Source organism: Mobula birostris, chromosome 18 (assembly GCF_030028105.1).
Source record: "Mobula birostris isolate sMobBir1 chromosome 18, sMobBir1.hap1, whole genome shotgun sequence".
NCBI lineage: Eukaryota > Metazoa > Chordata > Chondrichthyes > Myliobatiformes > Myliobatidae > Mobula > Mobula birostris.
The window spans coordinates 31,063,624-31,084,183 of NC_092387.1; the positions used below are offsets into that span (position 1 = coordinate 31,063,624).

The 20,560-nt window shown below is 44.4% G+C and overlaps 1 protein-coding gene across 6 annotated transcripts in view; it reads right to left on the minus strand.

The window, feature by feature from the left end:
- The window catches only part of pik3ap1 (phosphoinositide-3-kinase adaptor protein 1), a 148,860-nt gene that overhangs the window by 41,050 nt on the left and 87,250 nt on the right, over window positions 1–20,560 (minus strand). For 5 of the 6 annotated variants that reach the window (XM_072282395.1, XM_072282397.1, XM_072282399.1 and 2 more), the window contains 3 exons: window positions 15,655–15,859; window positions 13,169–13,270; window positions 12,475–12,639 (listed from right to left, as the gene is read on the minus strand). In XM_072282395.1, coding sequence (XP_072138496.1) covers window positions 12,475–12,639; window positions 13,169–13,270; window positions 15,655–15,859 — 472 coding nt within the window. The remainder of the gene's footprint in view (window positions 1–12,474; window positions 12,640–13,168; window positions 13,271–15,654; window positions 15,860–20,560) is intronic. The other variant, XM_072282398.1, reaches the window with a different exon arrangement.

Here is a 20,560-nt window from a genome sequence, read left to right on the forward strand (position 1 = left end):
TTGTGCCTGGGTTAGCATACCCTCAGGACTCTACACTGAATACATTTCCAGTTTGTATCAATACTGTCTGGTTCTGATGCAAGGTTCTCATCCATATTAAATCAGTTTTTCTGTCTTCACACATGCTGGCTATTTTCAAAACTCTCTCTTATTTGGTATTTCCAGCAACTGGAACAATTTCTCAGTTATCCTTTAACTATCACCCTATTCAGCACCGTGCTCTCTTCTCCAAACCAATCAAAATGCCATCATCAGCCTCTCCTATGTGGCACCAATAGCAGGTGTGACAATGGACAAAGTTGACTTCTTGAAACACACAATAGAGCTGGAGCAACTCGATGGGTCAGGTGGCACCAATGGTGGGATATGGATAGATGGCACTAATCGACTTTTTGTTGAGCAATATCGGTAGTTTCTGTTTTTATTTCAGATTTCCATCATCTGCAGTTGTTTGCCTTCCGGTGAAGCATGTAGAAAGAGGAGGGGGAAGTGAAAGGCCAATAAGTAGAGAAAATATAAGAGAAGAGCAATTAATGCAAAATATCTCAAGAATTAGTAATAGACACATAGCAATTGTGATAAAGTGCATTTGTAGGTGATCAATGCCCATAATGCAGTTTTAAAGTTAGATTGTTTAACAAGTTATCTGCTCACTATGGAGGGAGAGAGGAGTCTCAAAGTCTCAAAGTGTCCATAGAAGCGGAACCATCAGATAGAAAATCAGAAGTGTGAAAGTTAATGAGTGAGTAGGAGGAAATAGAAAAGGCTGGTTTCGCTTAAATACGTCACCTGGTTTGGATGGAACATGTCCCAAACTGCTGAGGGAGATTAGGCCAAGGCTGTGGAAGGATCCTCCATGAGCTTCCAACCCTCTGAGATATTGGAGGACAGCTAGGGTACTGGAAAATGGCAAAAGTATGAGCCTTTGCAGAGAGGGAAAAAGGGGCATGTTGCAGGGGTGAGGAAACTTACAAAAATAATGACCAAGGAAAGAAGTTTGGAGAAATAAGGGAGAGGTGGATTTGGTGAAGCAAACTATGTTTAGCTGAGGGAACTTGAGAGGAAGTGGAGAAGTTGTTGAAAGAAACACAGGAGAAGCCCGACTTGGCTCCTTCTTTCAGGCTCATGGACTACAGAACTGATGCAGAGGAAAAGAGTTTAAGGGCAACAAACAGGTAATCATAGACAATAGACAATAGGTGCAGGAGTAGGCCATTCGGCCCTTCGAGCCAGCACCGCCATTCACTGTGATCATGGCTGACCATCCACAATCAGTATTCAGTTCCTGCCTTTTCCCCATAACCTTTGATTCTGCTATCTTTAAGAGCTCTATCCATCTCTTTCTTGAAAGCATCCAGAGACTTCGCCTCCACAGCCTTCTGGGGCAGAGCATTCCATATATCCACCACTCTCTGGGTGAAAAAGTTTTTCCTCAACTCCATTCTAAATGGCCTACCCCTAATTCTTAAACTGTGGCCTCTGGTTCTGGACTCACCCATCAGTGGGAACATGCTTCCTGCCTGCAGCGTGTCCAATCCCTTAATAATCTTATATGTTTCAATAAGATCCCCTCTCAGCCTTCTAAATTCCAGAGTATACAAGCCCAGTCGCTCCAATCTTTCGACATATGACAGTCCCGCCATCACGGGAATTAATCTTGTGAACCTACGCTGCACTCCCTCAATAGCAAGTATGTCCTTCCTCAAATTTGGAGACCAAAACTGCACACAGTACTCCAGGTGTGGTCTCACCAGGGCCCTGTACAGCTGCAGAAGGACCTCTTTGCTCTTATACTCAATTCCCCTTGTTATGAAGGCCAGCATGTCATTAGCTTTCTTCACTGCCTGCTGTACTTGCATGCTTGCTTTCAGTGACTGATGTACAAGAACACCTAGATCTCATTGTGCTTCCCCTTTTCCTAACTTGACTCCATTTAGATAATAATCTGCCTTCCCGTTCTTACCACCAAAGTAGATAACCTCACATTTATCCACATTAAACTGCATCTGCCATGCATCTGCCCACTCACCCAGCCTGTCCAAGTCACCCTGCATTCTCATAACATCCTCCTCGCATTTCACACTGCCACCTAGCTTTGTGTCATTGGCAGTAAATGGTTATTTTTCAAAACTGAGAAATACCAGACAATGGTGTTCTTACAGTCACTGTGGGCACTACAGCTTTTCCACAATATATCTCAATGATTTGCATATGGGTGTGCAAGTTCTAAAGTACAAACATATCCCTAAATTTGGTAGACCATGAAGATAGTTAAAGAACATCATTAGCCTGAAAGAATGGGAAGGTGAGAGGCAGATGGAATCTGATATGTTGTTGAAAGTGTGAAACAATACACTCTGGCAGAAGGAATGAAAAGCAACACAATGAAAAAGTGCTGTTCCAGAGGACGTTGGTGAACACTGGGGCTTCAGCAGGGAAATGAGACTGACAGCATTGTTCCACAAGGATGGACTTGATGGGTCAAATGGATTCTTCTGGACAAAACTTCAAAACTGGCAGCATAGGGTTTCATAAACAGAGTCAGAGAGTACTAGTGAACTGTATAAAAAACTGGTTAGGTCACAAATGGAATTAGCATCAAATTTTGGTCGCCTGATCAGAAAGGTTATGCAGGTCATTCAGAAGGTGCAAAGGGAGATTTACTTGAATTATCCAGATTTGAGGAATTAATGAGCCTTCACAACTCTCACCTACCACACCAGTCTGTGCCACCTATTTTCTCTTAATCTCTATTCCATAAGACCGTAAGACCATAAGACCATAAGACAAAGGAGCAGAAGTCGGCCATTCGGCCCATTGAGTCTGCTCCACCATTTTATCATGAGCTGATCCATTCTCCCATTTAGTCCCACTCCCCCGCCTTCTCAGCATAACCTTTGATGCTCTGGCTACTCAGATACCTATCAATCTCTATTCCATCACTGACGTTCTCTTCCTCCTTTACTGAAAGTTGCAACTGGGCTACTTTCCTTCTTAATTACATTCCCAGCTCTGCAAAATGTTTCAGTTACTTTAGACATGAGCTGAACTTTAAGCATTATTTGAATGCTAAACAAATAACTTGTTGAAGGGTCTTGGCCCGAAATGTCGACTGTACTATTTTCCATAGATGTTACCAGGCCTGCTGAGTCCCTCCAGTATTTTGTGAGTATTATTTGAAATCCACTAGAAATGCCATGAATCTGGCATCAATTGGCCTGATCTAACTTCTCAGACACGTATAATATTCTGCATTGCTACTGGGAAATATTGTTGAGCCCAGTTCATATTAGGAGCCATAGGGAGAGCTAGGATACTGCCTCAGATTGTTGGAACTTTGCTCAGAGCTCAATGACATAACAACCTCGATTCACATTTCACAACCTTTGCTGAAGATCACAAACCAGATATATTGGTCAATTTCATATTTGAAATGAGCCAACAGTTTTTAGAGACCTGTTAACAAAGCAGTCTTCAGAAATTTGTAAACTTTTGACTAACTCTTGACTAATACCAAAAACTGCCTGTTTATTTCTTCCTGTTATTCAATCCCACCCTTACGATCTATGAAAAGCCAAAAACATGAAGTAGTCTCTCTCTCCTCCCCCACCACAACCCTCCTTCCTTCCCGACTCCCATTTGGCTGACTGGCTGACTTTCTCGAGAAAGTTCTATCCTTATTTGAGGTTTACAGCATCTGCGTTATTTTTGCTACTTCTTTCATCAAGATAAATGATAATTCTCTTGGTATTAAGTAATGAAACCTTTATGTCAAAAATAGTCACTGCTAAAATAAGCTTGTCTACCATGTCTCTGCACCATTAGACAAGGATCACTGGGCTTCAGAGCACCTACTGCACCACTGAGGCTCAAAGGAAGCAGAACTGTTTTGCAAACAGGAAATTGAGAGAATGTGTGACAATTCACTGAAATAAAAGCATCATTCATAAAGAGCAGTATCTCAACTGAGAAGGGGAAGTGGCTGATTGTCAGGTGACCATGTTGCAAGCAGAAGTCACAGATAATTTTCCATTTAGTTTTAAAAGGAAGAACTACCAAGAAGCAAATAAGGACCAACAGGCATCGCAGGTCAACCTCAGAAGAACCCATTTATTCCTCCTCTTCCTACCCCCCACGCCATAGTGGTATTCTATCCAGACTCCATGCCGATATTCTACACCTGACACACTGTGTCCATACTCCACACTGTGCTGGTGCACCACCTCCAATTCCTTAACTTTAGTTGGCAATTTCCAGATTAGGACACCACTGAAAGCCTTCTGAAAATCCAATTACACCATGTTCACTGATTCCTACTCAACTAATGTGCTGGATACTTCCTCAGAAAACTCCAATAGATTGATCAAATACGGTTTTACTTTAGTAAATCCATGTTGACTACCAAATATCTAGTACGTTTCCAACTACAGAGGTTAGACCGAAGTTCCCTGCTTTCTCTTTCTATTCTTTCTAAAAGGGAAGTAGGTTTTTCCTCGTTACTCTATCTGGGGTCTGCCTACTTTTATGCACCCTCAATCCTGGCCCATTCAAATTTCTTTCATACCTGCATTTTTCTACTGCTTGGCAATATTTGGTTAACTTTCTCTGCACCCTTTCCTTGCTGCGTTGCTTGTTGCAGTCTTCACAATTACATGCGGAGCTCCAGCTGCGGTCTACCAGTATCATATACAGTTGTAACCAAACCACTCCAATGTTTGTCCAATAAAGGAAATTATCTCTCCTTTTCAGCTACATTATTGACTTGTCCTGCTACCTTTAAGGATGAACAGACAATGCTCCCTCTGCTCCCCCCGCCTGACAGTCTCCTCCCATTTATTGCACACTCCCTGGTCTCTCTGCTCTATTCCATATGTATTACCTCCAGATCAAACTCCACTTCTCACTTTCCTGTCCAGAAGGCTTTGCTCTTCTCTGTCAACCAACAGGCTACTCTTTGGCTGGGTGATGCGCCCTGTCTTCCATTCCACCTGAGATCTCTACCATCACAGTGGCCGGGTATCTGTCAAAGTGATTCATTCCATGCGAAATAAAGGATTGGCCAAGCACTCAATGCAGAAAAGGCTACAGGATTAACCAACGAACTAGCTACTGCACTGATAATCAGCATTTTAGAACTAGCTGTGCCTTGAGTTAATTAGTTACCCACAATACGGAAAACTGCCCAAGGTACATCCCACTCAACAAAATCAGGATAAATTCAATTGGGTTAACTTTTTCAAAAGGGATAGGGAAGGACTAATAGAGGTAGAGGTGTGATATGTTAATCAGGGATAGTATCACAGCTGCAGAAATGGAAGGATCATCTGCTGGGCCTTTGTGGGTGGAATTCAGAAACAGAAAAGGAGCAATTCACTCTGTTGAGGGTATTCAATAGGCCTCCAATAGCAACAATGATGCTGAGGAGCTGATAAGCAGGCAGATTTTGGAAAGGTGCAAAAATAAAAGGGTTGTTACCATGGGTGGCTTCAACTTCCCTAACATTGATTGGCACTCCTTACTGCAAAAGGTTTAGATGGAGAACAACTTATTAAGTATGCCTTGGAAGGATTCATGACAAAAATGTTGACAGGCCAACTGGTGGAGAGGCCACGCTGGATCTAGTACTCTATAATGAAGATGGCCAGGTGGCAGAGCCCTTGGTGGGAGAGCATTTCCGGTGGAGTGGTCAGAACTCCTTCATATTTAGCATAGCAATATACAAGGATAGGAGCAGAAAATATTGGGAAATGCACAGCAGAAATATGGGGTTACTTAGGAACTACTTGCATATCTTAACCTTAAGATGAAGCAGAGGAAGAGAATTCTGGTGAGGTGAAGATGATCTTTGTGTGTTCCCTGGCCATAGGTGTAGTACTAAAAGATTGGAGGACAGTCTTCAAACTCCAAGATGGCCTCCTGGCCTCCAGTCTTCAGGTTTCAGCCATCAGGCTTTGGCCTCCAGTCTTTTGATCGACCTTTGGGCTTCAGTCTTCATCAGGCTAGCTGATGACACTACCCCTTGAATACTGGGATCACTGACTCACTGGCTCTTGTATCTCCTCGTGCCTCCTGCTTGCATGCACACCAAATCATCCACCAGCCTGGGACAGCTGACATCCATGGATGTCCTTCATCCCATGTCAACATCGCTGGCCTTTGAGTGTGGAGTGGGGGCCTGGACTCCGGATTTCATTCATTACCTGTCCACATTTCTGGCCTTCAAACGTGAAGCGAAGGCCTAGACTCCAGCTGACTTCTAACTTCTCTATATCCTTGTCTTTAAACCTGAACCAAACCCCTAATTTCTCTCCCTGTCCCAAAACTATCCCTACGATCTTAAAAAACAACCAAATCTGAGCCAAAATCTCAACGGAGACCACAGCTCAGTACCATCTTGAAGTTTGCAGAGGACGCGAAAGTCAGAGGTGTCATGGGTAGTGTGGAAGGTTGCCATAGGTTACAATGGGATATAGACAGGATGCAGAGCTAGACAGAGAAATAGCAGATGTGAGTTCAATTCAGAAAAGTGTGAGGTGATTGTCTTTGGAAGGTTGAACTTGAAGGTGGAGTACAAGGTTAATGTTAGGATATTTAGCTGTGTGGAGAGACAGCGGGATCTAGAGGTCCAAGTCCATAAAAATTCAAAGTTGCCACACAAGCTGATAGGGTGGTTAAGAAGGCATATGGTGTGTTAGCTATTATTAGTTTGGCGATTGAGTTCAAAAGCTGTGATGTTATGTTGCAACTCTACAAAATTCTGGTTAAACCACACATGGGTTATTGTGTTCAGTTCTGATTGCCTCATTTGGTGACGGATATTCACTGTCCAGGGCCCAAAAAGCTTATGCTGAACTCGGCTTTCTAGCACAGCAGCATGACCTTTCCAAAGGGTCAGAGTTGGTGGCAATAAAGTTAAACTGTTAAATAATATTCTTTGCTCAGTTTTTTGTTATAAAGAAAGAACCAGCCTCCAGTTCTTAATGTAAATTGTAAGCAGCAATTAGCTTGAAGTTGAATGCACAGCATTGCAAACACAGATACAGAATACAGGCTGCTAACACACAGCAGGGAGCTGCCTGTGAAGAGGTCTGTTTCACAACGTGAAGTAACCAAGAGCTCTTGTCTGCATTAGCCAAGTGCAAAACAATGGGATTATATTACTTAGCATGTCAAACATGGTTACACGTTGGAATGTTTGTATACTCAGAGGCTCAGCCCTCACAGCATTAACTGTGAATGTTTGGGATCTCTGTCACCAGAAGCTTTTAAGACCATCTGTGTCCCAGCAATGGCATCTGGAAAACATCATATACAGATGATGTCATCTAGCAGAAAACAGTATAAATACCATCACAGTTTGGGGATTGTTATGAATGACAAGAAGAACAACAGAAAGATGAAGTTACAGAAGGAAGTAGAATTCATTCCTCAACTTTCAGTTTCTGCGACAGAAGACTTGCTCATCTACAATTCATCAGTATGTTCTTCTAGTTTGTAAAAATTGTACCTGTGTTTGGAAATGCTTTGAAGTTTATAAATCTTTTTATAAACTAGAAATCTCTGTGAATGTTAAATGTATGTTAAGAACTATTTGTCTAGATTTAAATATTTAAACCACTTCATCAGCTGGAAGTATCTGCTCCTTGGTAGGGAAGGGAGACCCACCACTCAAGCACTGAGTATTGGCAGCTAAATCTTGCTGCACAGGCTAAACAAGCAAATAAGTTAGTGTTTGAAAAGTAGGTGGATACAATATAACTTACATCCCCTCCGACCTTCAACTGTCAGAGGCAGAACGCTCTGTCCTCAGTAAGGGCCTCACCTTTGTCCCCCTTCGCCCACACCTCAGCGAGTTCTGTGTTCGCCATGATGCGGAACTCTTCTTCCGCCGTCTCTGTCTCCGAGCCTACTTCTTCGGCAAGGACTCTTCCACCCCCACCGATGACCCCTTCTCCCGTCTTCAACCCTCCTCTTCTTCATGGACACCCTGCTCTGGTCTTCTTCCTGCTCTGGATCTCTTTATTGCTAACTGCCGACGGGACATCAACCGTCTCGACTTCACCGCGCCTTGTTCCCATTCCAGCCTCACTCCTTCAGAACGCTCTGCTCTCCACTCCCTCCGCACTAATCCTAACCTTATTATTAAACCTGCCGATAAGGGGGGTGCTGTTGTAGTCTGGCGTACTGACCTCTACCTTGCCGAGGCACAGCGACAACTCGCGGATACCTCCTCTTATTTACCCCTCAATCGTGACCCCACTAAGGAGCACCAGGCCATTGTCTCCCACTCCATTACCAACCTTATCAGCTCAGGGGATCTTCCATCCACTGCTACCAACCTTATAGTTCCCACACCCCGCACTTCCCGTTTCTACCTCCTACCCAAGATCCACAAACCTGCCTGTCCTGGCAGACCTATTGTCTCAGCTTGCTCCTGCCCCACCGAACTCGTTTCTGCATACCTTGACACGATTTTATCCCCCCTTGTTCAATCCCTTCCTACCTATGTTCGTGACACTTCTCACGCTCTTAAACTTTTCGATGATTTTAAGTTCCCTGGCCCCCACCGCATTATTTTCACCATGGATGTCCAGTCCTTATATACTTCCATCCCCTATCAAAAAGGTCTCAAAGCTCTCCGCTTCTTTTTGGATTCCAGACCTAATCAGTTCCCCTCTACCACCACTCTGCTCCGTCTAGCGGAATTAGTCCTTACTCTTAATAATTTCTCCTTTGGCTCCTCCCACTTCCTCCAAACTAAAGGTGTAGCTATGGGCACCCGTATGGGTTCTAGCTATGACTGCCTTTTTGTTGGCTTTGTGGAACAATCTATGCTCCGTACCTATTCTGGTATCTGTCCCCCACTTTTCCTTCGCTACATCGACGACTGCATTGGCGCTGCTTCCTGCACGCATGCTGAGCTCGTTGACCTTATTAACTTTGCCTCCAACTTTCACCCTGCCCTCAAGTTTACCTGGTCCATTTCCAAACACCTCCCTCCCCTTTCTAGAGCTTTCTGTCTCTATCTCTGGAGACAGCTTATCCACTGATGTCTACTATAAGCCTACTGACTCTCACAGCTATCTGGACTATTCCTCTTCTCACCCTGTCTCTTGCAAAAATGCCATCCCCTTCTCGCAATTCCTCCATCTCCGCCGCATCTGCTCTCAGGATGAGGCTTTTCATTCCAAAATGAGGGAGATGTCCTCTTTTTTTAAAGAAAGGGGCTTCCCTTCCTCCACCATCAACTCTGCTCTCAAATGCATCTCCCCCATTTCACGTACATCTGCTCTCACTCCATCCTCCCGCCATGGCACGAGGAATAGGGTTCCCCTGGTCCTCACCTACCACCCCACCAGCCTCCGGGTCCAACATATAATTCTCCGTAACTTCCGCCACCTCCAACGGGATCCAACCACTAAGCACATCTTTCCCTCCCCACCCTCTGCTTTCAGCAGGGATCGCTCCCTACGCGACTCCCTTGTCCATTCGTCCCCCCCATCCCTCCCCACTGATCTCCCTCTTGGCACTTATCCTTGTAAGCGGAACAAGCACTACACATGCCCTTACACTTCCTCCCTTACCACCATTCAGGGCCCCAAACAGTCCTTCCAGGTGAGGCGACACTTCACCTGTGAGTCGGCTGGGGTGATATACTGCGTCTGGCGCTCCCGATGTGGCCTTCTATATATTGGCGAGACCCGACACAGACTGGGAGACCACTTTGCTGAACATCTATGCTCTGTTCGCCGGAGAAAGCAGGATCTCCCAGTGGCCACACATTTTAATTCCACATCCCATTCCCATTCTGACATGTCTATCCACGGCCTCCTCTACTGTAAAGATGAAGCCACACTCAGTTTGGAGGAACAACACCTTATATTCCGTCTGGGTAGCCTCCAACCTGATGGCATGAACATTGACTTCTCTAACTTCCGCTAATGCCCCACCTCCCCCTCGTACCCCATCCGTTATTTATTTTTATACACACATTCTTTTTCTCTCTCCTTTCTCTCTCTGTCCCTCTCACTACACCCCTTGCCCATCCTCTGGGTTCCCCCCCCCCCTTGTCTTTCTCCCTGGGCCTCCTGTCCTATGATCCTCTCATATCCCCTTTGCCAATCACCTGTCCAGCTCCTGGCTCCATCCCTCCCCCTCTGTCTTCTCCTATCATTTTGGATCTCCCCCTCCCCCTCCCATTTTCAAATCTCTTACTAACTTTTCCTTCCGTTAGTCCTGACGAAGGGTCTCGGCCTGAAAAGTTGACTGTACCTCTTCCTAGAGATGCTGCCTGGCCTGCTGCGTTCACCAGCAACTTTGATGTGTGTAACTTACATCAGATAGGGCTTAAAATCTTCTTTCGAGTTTTGGGCTTTGTGGGCAGAGAATTTAATACCATGGCAATTATAGGAACAATGTGGAAGCTTTAAAGAGGGTGAAAAGGAGATTTACCAGGATGCTGCCTGGAATAGAGAACATGTCTTAATGAAGAAAGATTAAACAAGCTGGGCTTTTCTCTTTGGAGGAAAGGAGGATGACAGACAACTTGATAGAGGTGTATAAATTATAAGAGGCATAGATAGAGTGGATAGAGTTTTCCAGGCCTGCAGTTTCCAGTAGCAAAGGACATCAGTTTAAGTCGAATGGAGGAAAATTTAGTGGAGATAACAGAGGTAGTGTTTTTTTGCGCATAGAGTGGTGGTTGCCTGGAACACACAGCCAGGGGTGGTGGAGACTGAATCAGAAGGGACATTTAAGAGAACTCTTAGCCACATGGATATTAGAAAAATGGAGAGTTATGAGCTATATAGGTAGGAAGGATTAGATTGATCATGGAGTATGTTTATGTAGGTCAGCATAATATTGTGGGCCGAAAGGAACCGTTCTATGTTCTGTTGCCCAAACAAAGGACAGTTAACTACCAACACATTGATGGAAGGATTTACAGATGGTGCTGTCAAGTGACACGTAGTCAGCAACATTCTGCTAATCATTGCTCAGTTTGGGTTTACGACAATTACTTGTAGAGCTTAATTCCAGAGGTAAAGCAAAAGTAACTGCTCTTGACATCAAGGCAGCGCTTGGCCAAGACTGGGATTGAGAAACTCTGGTAAAACCGAAGTCAGTTGGCAAAGGGGAAATGATTCAATGGTTTGAGTCATCCATCATACAAAGGAAGAAGTCAAAAGTCAATCATTGCTGCCACAGGACACCACTGCAGATCTTTAGAGTAGTGTGCTGATGAAGAGTCTCAGCCCGAACCATTGACTGTACTCGTCTCCACAGATGCTGCCTGGTCTGCTGAGTTCCTCCAGCATTGTGTATGTGTTGGTTGGATTTCCAGCATCTGCAGGTTTTCCTCTTGTTCTATGGTCTTCTGCAGCTTCATCAAAGAGAATCCTCCCAGTGTACGGGTGGATGTAGGAAAGTTTGCAGATTACACAGTGTTCAACAAATGTATACAGACACGGGCAGCTACATCAAAATATTCAGGCATGAGCTAATAAATGGAAAGTAACCTTTGTGCCACCATGCCAACTGATGACCACATCCAACAAAAGAGAGTCTAACTACCCATCATTAATATTCATTGACGTTACCACTGCTGAATCCCTCAGCATCAATATTTGAGGGATACCACTGACCAGAAACTCAACTGAACCAGTCAGATAAATATTGTGGCTACAAGAATTGGTCAAATGCTGGGTATTCTAGAAGAGTAATCCGTCTGTCACCCTGCAACTCTTCTACCATCTACAAGACCACAAGAACACATATCAGCTTTTTAAAAGATATTTTTCTCTCTTTGCACTACTTACTTAATTTAACATATATATATATATATATATATATATACACACACACATTGTATTGTACCATACTGCTGCAGCAAATCAACACATTTCACGACATATGCCAGTGATACTAGATCTGATTCTGATTCTTGAATTGGTATCACATTCAGCAGCTGTCCTCCACCAGTGCAAAGCAGTTTCAGCACACACCTTGTGCATTGCAGTTTCTCTAATGGGTCAAACAGGGGAAGCAGGAATAAGGGACACTATCCTTGCTTGTAACATACGATTACTTGTTCCTCGAAATGAGCTGAGTTCATGCCATGGGACTCCCCTCCCAAACCTACTGTTTCAAGCCTTGGCTTGAATGATTGCAATAGGCCAGAGGATAGCCAACCACCACCTTCTCAATGAAAACTAGACAAATATAATAAATTCTGACCTTGCTGGCAACAAATCTTAAAAATCAACAAACAATAGCATCATTGTGAATAAAGAATTTGGGGTGGAGTGAATGGGCCGCTTCTTCGAGTGTGAACTCCCTTTACATAGTCGTAGTCATAGTCATAAAACACTGAAACAAACCCCTCACCCCACCGGCCCCGCACCAACCATCGACCACACATTTACACCCTACCCACACAAATTACTCATCAGTTTTAAAAATTTGCCTCTGCACCTTTGGAAATATAGGGCTGCATGTCCTCCACATTGGAAACGATAGGACCTCTTGGGTTAGGAGCTGGAGGTCTGTTTGTAATGTCCTTCTGTTGTATATCTTCTATCCTCGTATTGCATGCGTCCTCTTCCATCTCACTCAAAGGAGCATGGGACTTCATTGACCCTGCAAAGGTGATTGACCCAAACACATTAAATAATGCTGGGGAAACTTGCAGAAACTTCTTCAGCCACTTAGCAAGATGTTGAAAAATACCATTTCCAATTCTGACCCTCTGACTTTAGGGAAGGTACAGCAATAATCAGCACAATTATACACACAGCTGGACCAGTAGGTTGGCTTTGGTGCTGTTGGGCCAGGAGAGAAATCAGCCAATGAGCTCAGTCCTCCTCACCACGCCAAGCCGTGCCTAGGGATTGACAAACACGAGAAAATCCACAGATGCTGGAGTTCGAAGCAACATGCACAAAATACATTTTGGGATGCATTTTAGGGATTAATCTTGCCTCAGGCACTGTCTGGGGGTGGTGAGCAGCATTAATCAGGAAGCGCAGCTTTGCAAGGGAAAGCAGCAGTTTACTGGAGGAACACACATTGGATGAAGGCCCCCATTGTCAAATCAAACAGACTCATAGTGTGTCTTCAGGAGAATAGTGGAGAGAAGGCGGAGAATCAGGGCAAAAAGAAAACTCACCCTGAAGGAAGCTTCTCAGTATGGAATCTTTTGTGGGACCATAGAGTTCAGGGACACATTGAGATGACTGGGCCGCTTCTGATATATTGGACATGGACTCATCTGTAAGAAATTTTACTTGAATGTCATCATACAAAAGATATTAAATGATCAATTATAAAAAAAAACTTCTGTGTCAAAAAACACACAAAATGCTGGTGAACGCAGCAGGCCAGGCAGCATCTATAGGAAGAGGTACAGTCGACATTTCAGGCCGAGACCCTTTGTCAGGACTAACTGAAAGAAGAAATAGTAAGAGATTTGAAAGTGGGAGGAGGAGGGGGAGATCTGAAATGATAGGAGAAGACAGGAGGGGAAGGGATGAAGCTAAGAGATGGGAAGTTGATTGGCAAAAGGGATACAAAGCTGGAGACACGGGAGAAAGAAAGGGGGAGGGGAATACCAGAGGAAGATGGAGAGCAGGCAAGGCGTGATTGCGAGAGGGAAAGAGAGAGAGAGAAAAAGGGGAGGGGGGAATAATAAATGAATAAACAAATAAAATAGGGGATGGTTATTTATTCATTTATTATTCCCCCCCTTTTTTTCTCTCTCTCTTTCCCTCTCACAATCACTCTGCCTGCTCTCCATCTTCCTCTGGTGCTCCCCTCCCCATTTCTTTCTCCCGTGTCTCCAGCTTTGTTTCCCTTTTGCCAATCAACTTCCCAGCTCTTAGCTTCATCCCTCCCCCTCCTGTCTTCTCCTATCATTTCAGATCTCCCCCTCCTCCTCCCACTTTCAAATCTCTTACTATTTCTTCTTTCAGTTAGTCCTGACGAAGGGTCTCGGTCCGAAACGTCGACTGTACCTCTTACTAGGGATGCTGCCTGGCCTGCTGTGTTCTACCAGCATTTTGTGTGTGTTGCTTGAATTTCCAGCATCTGCAGATTTTCTCATGGTTTCTGTGTAAAAACCTGCTTGTACATTAAACATGGATTTTCCTACAGAAAATCACAGTTTCAATTGATCTGTTCAAGCTAGACATGCTTGCCTGCATCCCATGTGATGAAGTAGTTTACCCATTCAAGTTCCTGGGTGTTCACATCACAGATGAGATCACCTGGTCCTTAATATCACCTCCCTGAACAAGGAGATTCAGGCAAGCGAGGCTCTCTCCCCCCGTTCCCCATCTTAACTGAGTTGCATCCTAACAAGTTGCATCTGCATCTGGTATGGGAGCAGTTGAGCATCAGACCAGAAGTCCCTACAAAGGACTGTGAGAACAGCTCAGAGGATCATAGGGGGTCTCCCTACCATCCATCAGGGATGTTTATCAGGAGGGCTGCATACGCAGGGCTCTTAGCATTTTTAAGAATCCCACCCATCCATCCAGCACCCTCTTTGACTTTCTACCATCAGACAGGAGACTCCGATGCATAAAAACAAGAATGATCAGGATGAGAAACAGTTTCTTCCCTCAGGCCATTAGGTTTCTGAACACCCAGCCACACCTTATTCACCGTGTCACTGGTTAATCTGCTCCGTACCTTAGAGTATTGAATTTTTGCATTTTAGTTTGTGCTTATGCACGATTCATCTGTAGATTTTATCTTTACTTTCATAAGTTATTCTGTGTTCCATGCTTTATAACCTGGTTCAGAGAAACATGGTCTCGTTTCTATGTACATTATATGGTTATATACATTATATACATCTATATAGTTAAATGACAATAAACTTGACATGACTTGGCCCTTTCACAATTCCAAATTCTGTCTGTTTGCTGCTCTTGTTCAGACCATCTCAGCTAGAAGCATCGACTGTTTACTCGTTTCCATAGATGCTGACTGGCCTGCTGAGTTCCTCCTGCATTGTGTCACTAGTTTTAATTTTGTTAGCTTTTTTATCATTACAAGATTTGCTGGTTTCTTAATAAAGGTTCAATCCGGCCGGCTGGTGGTGCAATGACATCGGCGCCGGACCCGGGAGCGGAGGTTCCTGGGTTCAAAACCAGTCGGATCCGCTCCCGAGTACGCTTTCCATCCGTGCCGGGTTGAGTGTTGAGATCGCAACTCGACCTTGTAAAATAAAGGGAAAAATACTACGAAAATGTCTGTGTGAGGAGTGGCGCACCACACAGTCTCTCTCTCTTGCTCAGCGCCTTGTAAAAGCCATGAAAAAGAAATCATCACGGACGCACACATGGACATGCAGATGCACACGCACAGACTCGCATGCACGCAGGCACACGCCAAAAAAAAAGGATCAATCATACTCTTTTGAACTTTAGAACTTTGTTATTTTGAAGCACGTGGAACCAGTGCTCAGTCTCCGAGTGGTTTTGGTTTGTTTGCTAGGAAACACTACAGTTTATTCATTCCACACCAAGGCCCATTTAGCGGTGACCAGTGGCCCAACGCCGGGAGCTCTGGTCCATCCGGATGAGTTCCACACTGGACCAAGCCCACCCCACAACATGGCTGGAGCCACCAAACTCTGCTCAGACTCACAGGTGCTGTCCATTACGTTGGAGGAAGGAAGCATTTCAATCATCGACTCATAGATGTCCTCATCGCAGCCAGGATTTAAGCTGCATTTCATCAAGATGTCTTTGGTTACTGTTGCCATGGACTCGTACAAGTCTTCGTTCTCTTCCCCCTCCATGTTGCCACACAGCTCCTCCTTAAGGTGAGTCTTCAACATGTCCGCTGTTTCCTGTAAACAGTAATGGAAATGTTTAGTGTCATTTCTGTACCCACTCCCACCCCACTGCCCACCACCATTTACCACAAAACACACAACCGGAGAAAAGACTTCTAGATCTTGCTGTTCAAAAGCTCTCATCATTTATACCCCTGCACACATCTTGCTTTAGTGAACTACCTCCATGAAGTGACCAGTGCCCTGAAAAGGATCTCTCAGAAATTACATCCCTAACTCTATGTCCAGCTGACATAGAACATAGAACAATAACAAATCTTTCAGCCCATGTTGTCTGTGTTAATTATGATGCCAGTTTAAACTAATCCCATCTGCCTGCACATGGTCTATATCTCTCCATTCCCTGCCTGTTCATCTGAAAGTCTAAATACCTCTCAAATATCACTACCAAATTCGCTTTCACAACTTCCCCTGCAGCCCATTCCAGGTGCGGAAAAAACCTTTCATGCAAATCCCCTTTCAACTCCCCGCTTTCTGCTTTAAGCTATTCACCAATAGTCTGCGCTTCCATCCTTGCAAAAAGACTCTGGCCATCTACCCAGTGAACTGTATCAGATAGATTGGGAGAATACAGCAAGTGCGAATCTGGCCGACTGATCGCACGGCAAATTGATCGGACCTTCTACACATGGGAGGCACTCTCTTTTGGACGCAGCCTTTTGAGTATAGAGGCTTCTCATCTCCATGGGCCCTGTATGTGCCCCAATCTGAACCTTTACAAGCATGACTGAGTAAAAACACTTAATCACACGACTCTTGTCATTCTTGCTCCAAGCATATGTAACATTCAGTTGAAGTCTCATACTTTTGTATACTTCTATCAACCTCCAACACTTCAGTGAAAACAATTCAACTTTGTCCATCCTTCCCTTCTAACACATATTCTAGGTGTGAGTAATCCTATCCTTTCATTATCTCTGGTACGAATACCTGAAGATTCGGTACTGGTCTGTCAGTCGACAACTGTGGAAATAGAATTTGATGGGTTCCCTTCTCACTTTGAGACGAGGGCACAAAATGTGGACGGACATCCCAGCATGGCACTTGGAGCAGAGGGCCAATACTGAGGGAGCGGTGTATTGTGCCATGTTGTTAATCCAAGGCCAAGGCTGGTTGGCTGCAGACAGGCTTAAGGCACGGAGCACTCCACACATTCCTCAAACATTACTTGGTCACTTAACTGTTTGCTTTTGTATGAACTTGCCATGCGAAGATCTTCAGTTTTAACTCCGATATTGCAGCAGTAACTGCTGTCTCGAAGAATTGTAATGGCTGCAACGTGATTTGAGAACTGCCACCCTCCACCCCGACTATGGCTCCAGGTGAGGAAACACTTCTTTTGATTAGTAGTTAACCTCTGACATGTGGTATGTAGCTAAGGAGAGGGGAATATGGAGGGGGTAGTGAAGGAGGGGAAGAATACAGCAGAAAGAATGCATTGAAGGTCAAAGCTTATGAGAAAGAGACAATGGAGGCAGAAGGGGAAAGGGGCACGGCAGGAAGGGAAAGTGGGTGGACGCGTGAATGGGGAGTGTTGGAAGATAGAGAGAACAGGTTCAGTGGAAGAGATTATTAATATTACTAATAATATTTGTACAAATATTACTGGCACAACAGGTCCACGGCAGGTGCCATCTCATGGGCTCTTCACTCAACATCAGGGCAGCAAAGATGCATACATCAGGATTATTGTTTACAACTCGGCATTCAATATCATCCCCTCAAAAATAATCAATAAGCTTCAAGACCTTGGCCACAATACCTCCTTATGGAATTGGATCCTCGACTTCCACACTTGCAGACCCCAGTCATTTTGGATTGGCAACAACATCTCCTCCACAATCTCTATCAGCACAGGTGCACCACAAAACTGAGTGGTTAGTCCCTTCTCTACTCGCTTTACACTTACGATGGTGTCGCGAAGCACAGCTCCAGTGTCATATTTAAGTTTGCTGATGACACCACGATTGTTGGCTGAATCAGTGACAGTGACAAATCAGCATATAGGAGGGAGACCGAAAATCTGGCTGAGTGGTGCCACAACAACAATCTCTCACTCAATGTCGGCAAGACCAGGGAGCTGATTATTGACCTCAGAAGGAGGAAACTGGAGGACCATGAGCCAGTCCTCATCGGGGGAATCAGAGGTGCAGAGGGGCAGCAACTTTAAATTCCTTTGTGTTATCACATCAGAGAACCTATCCTGGATCCAGCACGTAAGTGCAATTATGATTAAGGCAAAGCAGTGCCTCTACTTCTGTACACAAACAAAAGAAAATCTGCAGATGCTGGAACTCCGAGCAACACACGCAAAATGCTTTGTGAAACTTCAACATGACACCTAAACCTTGACAAACTTCTATATATGTGTTGTGGAGAGTACATTGAGTGGCTGCATTACAGCCTGGTACAGAAACACCCATACCCTTGAACTGAAAATCCTACAAAGAGCAGTGGATACGGCCCAGTCCATCACAGGTAAAGCGCTCCCCATCATCGAGCATATCTACACAGAGCGTTGTTGCAGGAAAGCAGCACCTATCATCTGGGACCCAAAGACGTACGGGTTCGTAGGTTAATTGGTCACATGGGTGTAATTGAACATCGTGACTCCTTGGGCTGGAAGGGCCTGTACTGAGCTGTATCTCTAAAAATAATAAAGTACTGGTAGCTGCGATTACTATTGATTGGAATTTGGTGGTCAGCATGGACATGACAGGCTGAAGGGCCTGTTCTGTGCTGTATGACATGACCTTACTTGTTCTTTCCATCAGGATCCTGGCATCAGTTTGGTTCAGTGGAGCAATTATACATTATCTCAAGTATCGTAATGTTAACTAAGAATCTCATGCAAAGATTCCATATCTGTGACCAAGTGTTCTTCTATTTGCTCATAGCCCAGATAAAATTTCCAGAGATTATAATCATTTGTGGCTCTGTAACTTCAATTAATGGTAACATATCTCTAAAGCAACTTTAACAGCTTCTAAATGCACCATAGTACAAACAAGAATCACTCAGGCCAAGGTTCACAAGGAAATGCTGGGCAGACAGCAAAGAACTTGGTTTAAGGAGGGGCACAGTGGGAGAGGCAGAGGAGATTAAGGAGAGAATTTCTGTGCTTGGCAGCTGAAGGCATGGCTGCCAGGGAGGGAAGGGTGAGGTCTGAGGATGAACAAGATGGCCGAGTTAGAAAAATGCAGGTAATGCTCAGCCTTTGTGATGCTTTTAGAGGCAACACGAGGAATGTGAGGAGCACATACTAGGAGATCTGGAGCACTGGAAAAGAGTACTGGGATAATGTGTAACTTATGATGCTCAGGAACAACATTAGTTCTACCAGTATTTACATTTAGAATTAAAGGGTTGAATATCAAACATCAATTAAGAGGAAGTCTAATTGCTGCCCTCAGTAGCTGATCATGGTGATTAAATCCAGCAATGGCACAACTGTTACTGATTTAGATGCAGAGATGAGTGGAAAAGCAAATTGAGCAGAGAGGATGCATAAAGACATAGATTGGTCAAGTGAGTGGATACCTGGCAGATGGAGTACCGCTTTGGTAGATGTGAGGTCATCCACTTTGGAAGGAAAAACAGAAGGTCAGATTGTTATTTAAATGGTGAAAGACTGCAACATGCAGGTCCACAGAGGGACTTGTAAGAGGGATTAACTTCAGGAGCACGGAGATTGTGCTGCAACTCCACAGGGTACTGGGCAAGCCACATCTCGAAAACTGCAGCTGTTCTGGGGTCCTTACTTGAGGGAAGATATACTAGCTTTGGAGACTGTGCAGAGGAGGTTCACCAGATTGATTCCACTGGTGAGGTGGTTACTCTGAGCGGAGAGAGCTTAGCACTATACTCACTGTAACTCAGAAAAATGAGAGGGGATCTTATAGAAACATATAAGATTATGAAAGGAATAGCTAAGAATGAGTCAGGGGGGAATTTAGTGTAATGGGAAAAAGACAGGTAGGTGTAGTTGAGTCGGCCAAATTTTTAGGCGGGTTAACCATCTGCAGTGACGAGTCCCTCTTTCATTTTGAATTCGGTGGAATTTTTTAATGAATGAACAAGTGCACAGAAGCCAGTCACATGACTTCCCAGCAACTGAGCTGCTGACGAATTTAGCAATTGTGAAAGTGGTGAAGCTCTTCTCCTCACGTCAGCTGGCAGTACCAAGTACTGGCCAGAAAAGGGCATGTGGTAAGTCGCACATTCTGAACAAATCTTCACACCTCACAGTCTTCTATAACATTTAGTAATGAACACTTGGTGTTAAGGTGATCTTTATCAGCACATTAATCACTCTCTTGTGGAGGAAACAGCCTGGTGTTAGCTCTCCACCCCAACTCCACCAGCCTCCCTCAGAAAACAAGCTGGTGTGCCTGCTTCCCTTTTATTGTTAAGTCCTCTTAATTTCAGCATATAGATTCAGGCAAGCTACACTTCCATGACTATGTTCAATGTTTGGAGATGTTCTGAGTCCCATCTCACATTTCACCCCCTAACCTTTGATAGTATCCTACTAAAAAACCTCAGAAAATGCCAGCAGCATTCAGCATCTGTGTGAAGGAAAATCAGAGTTTGTTTCAGCATGACAACCTTTCTTGGTAATTGGGAAAGTGAGAAATTATGGACACTTTACTTTGGATTCGTCAATAATTTTAAGAGGAACTAGATATGAATCAG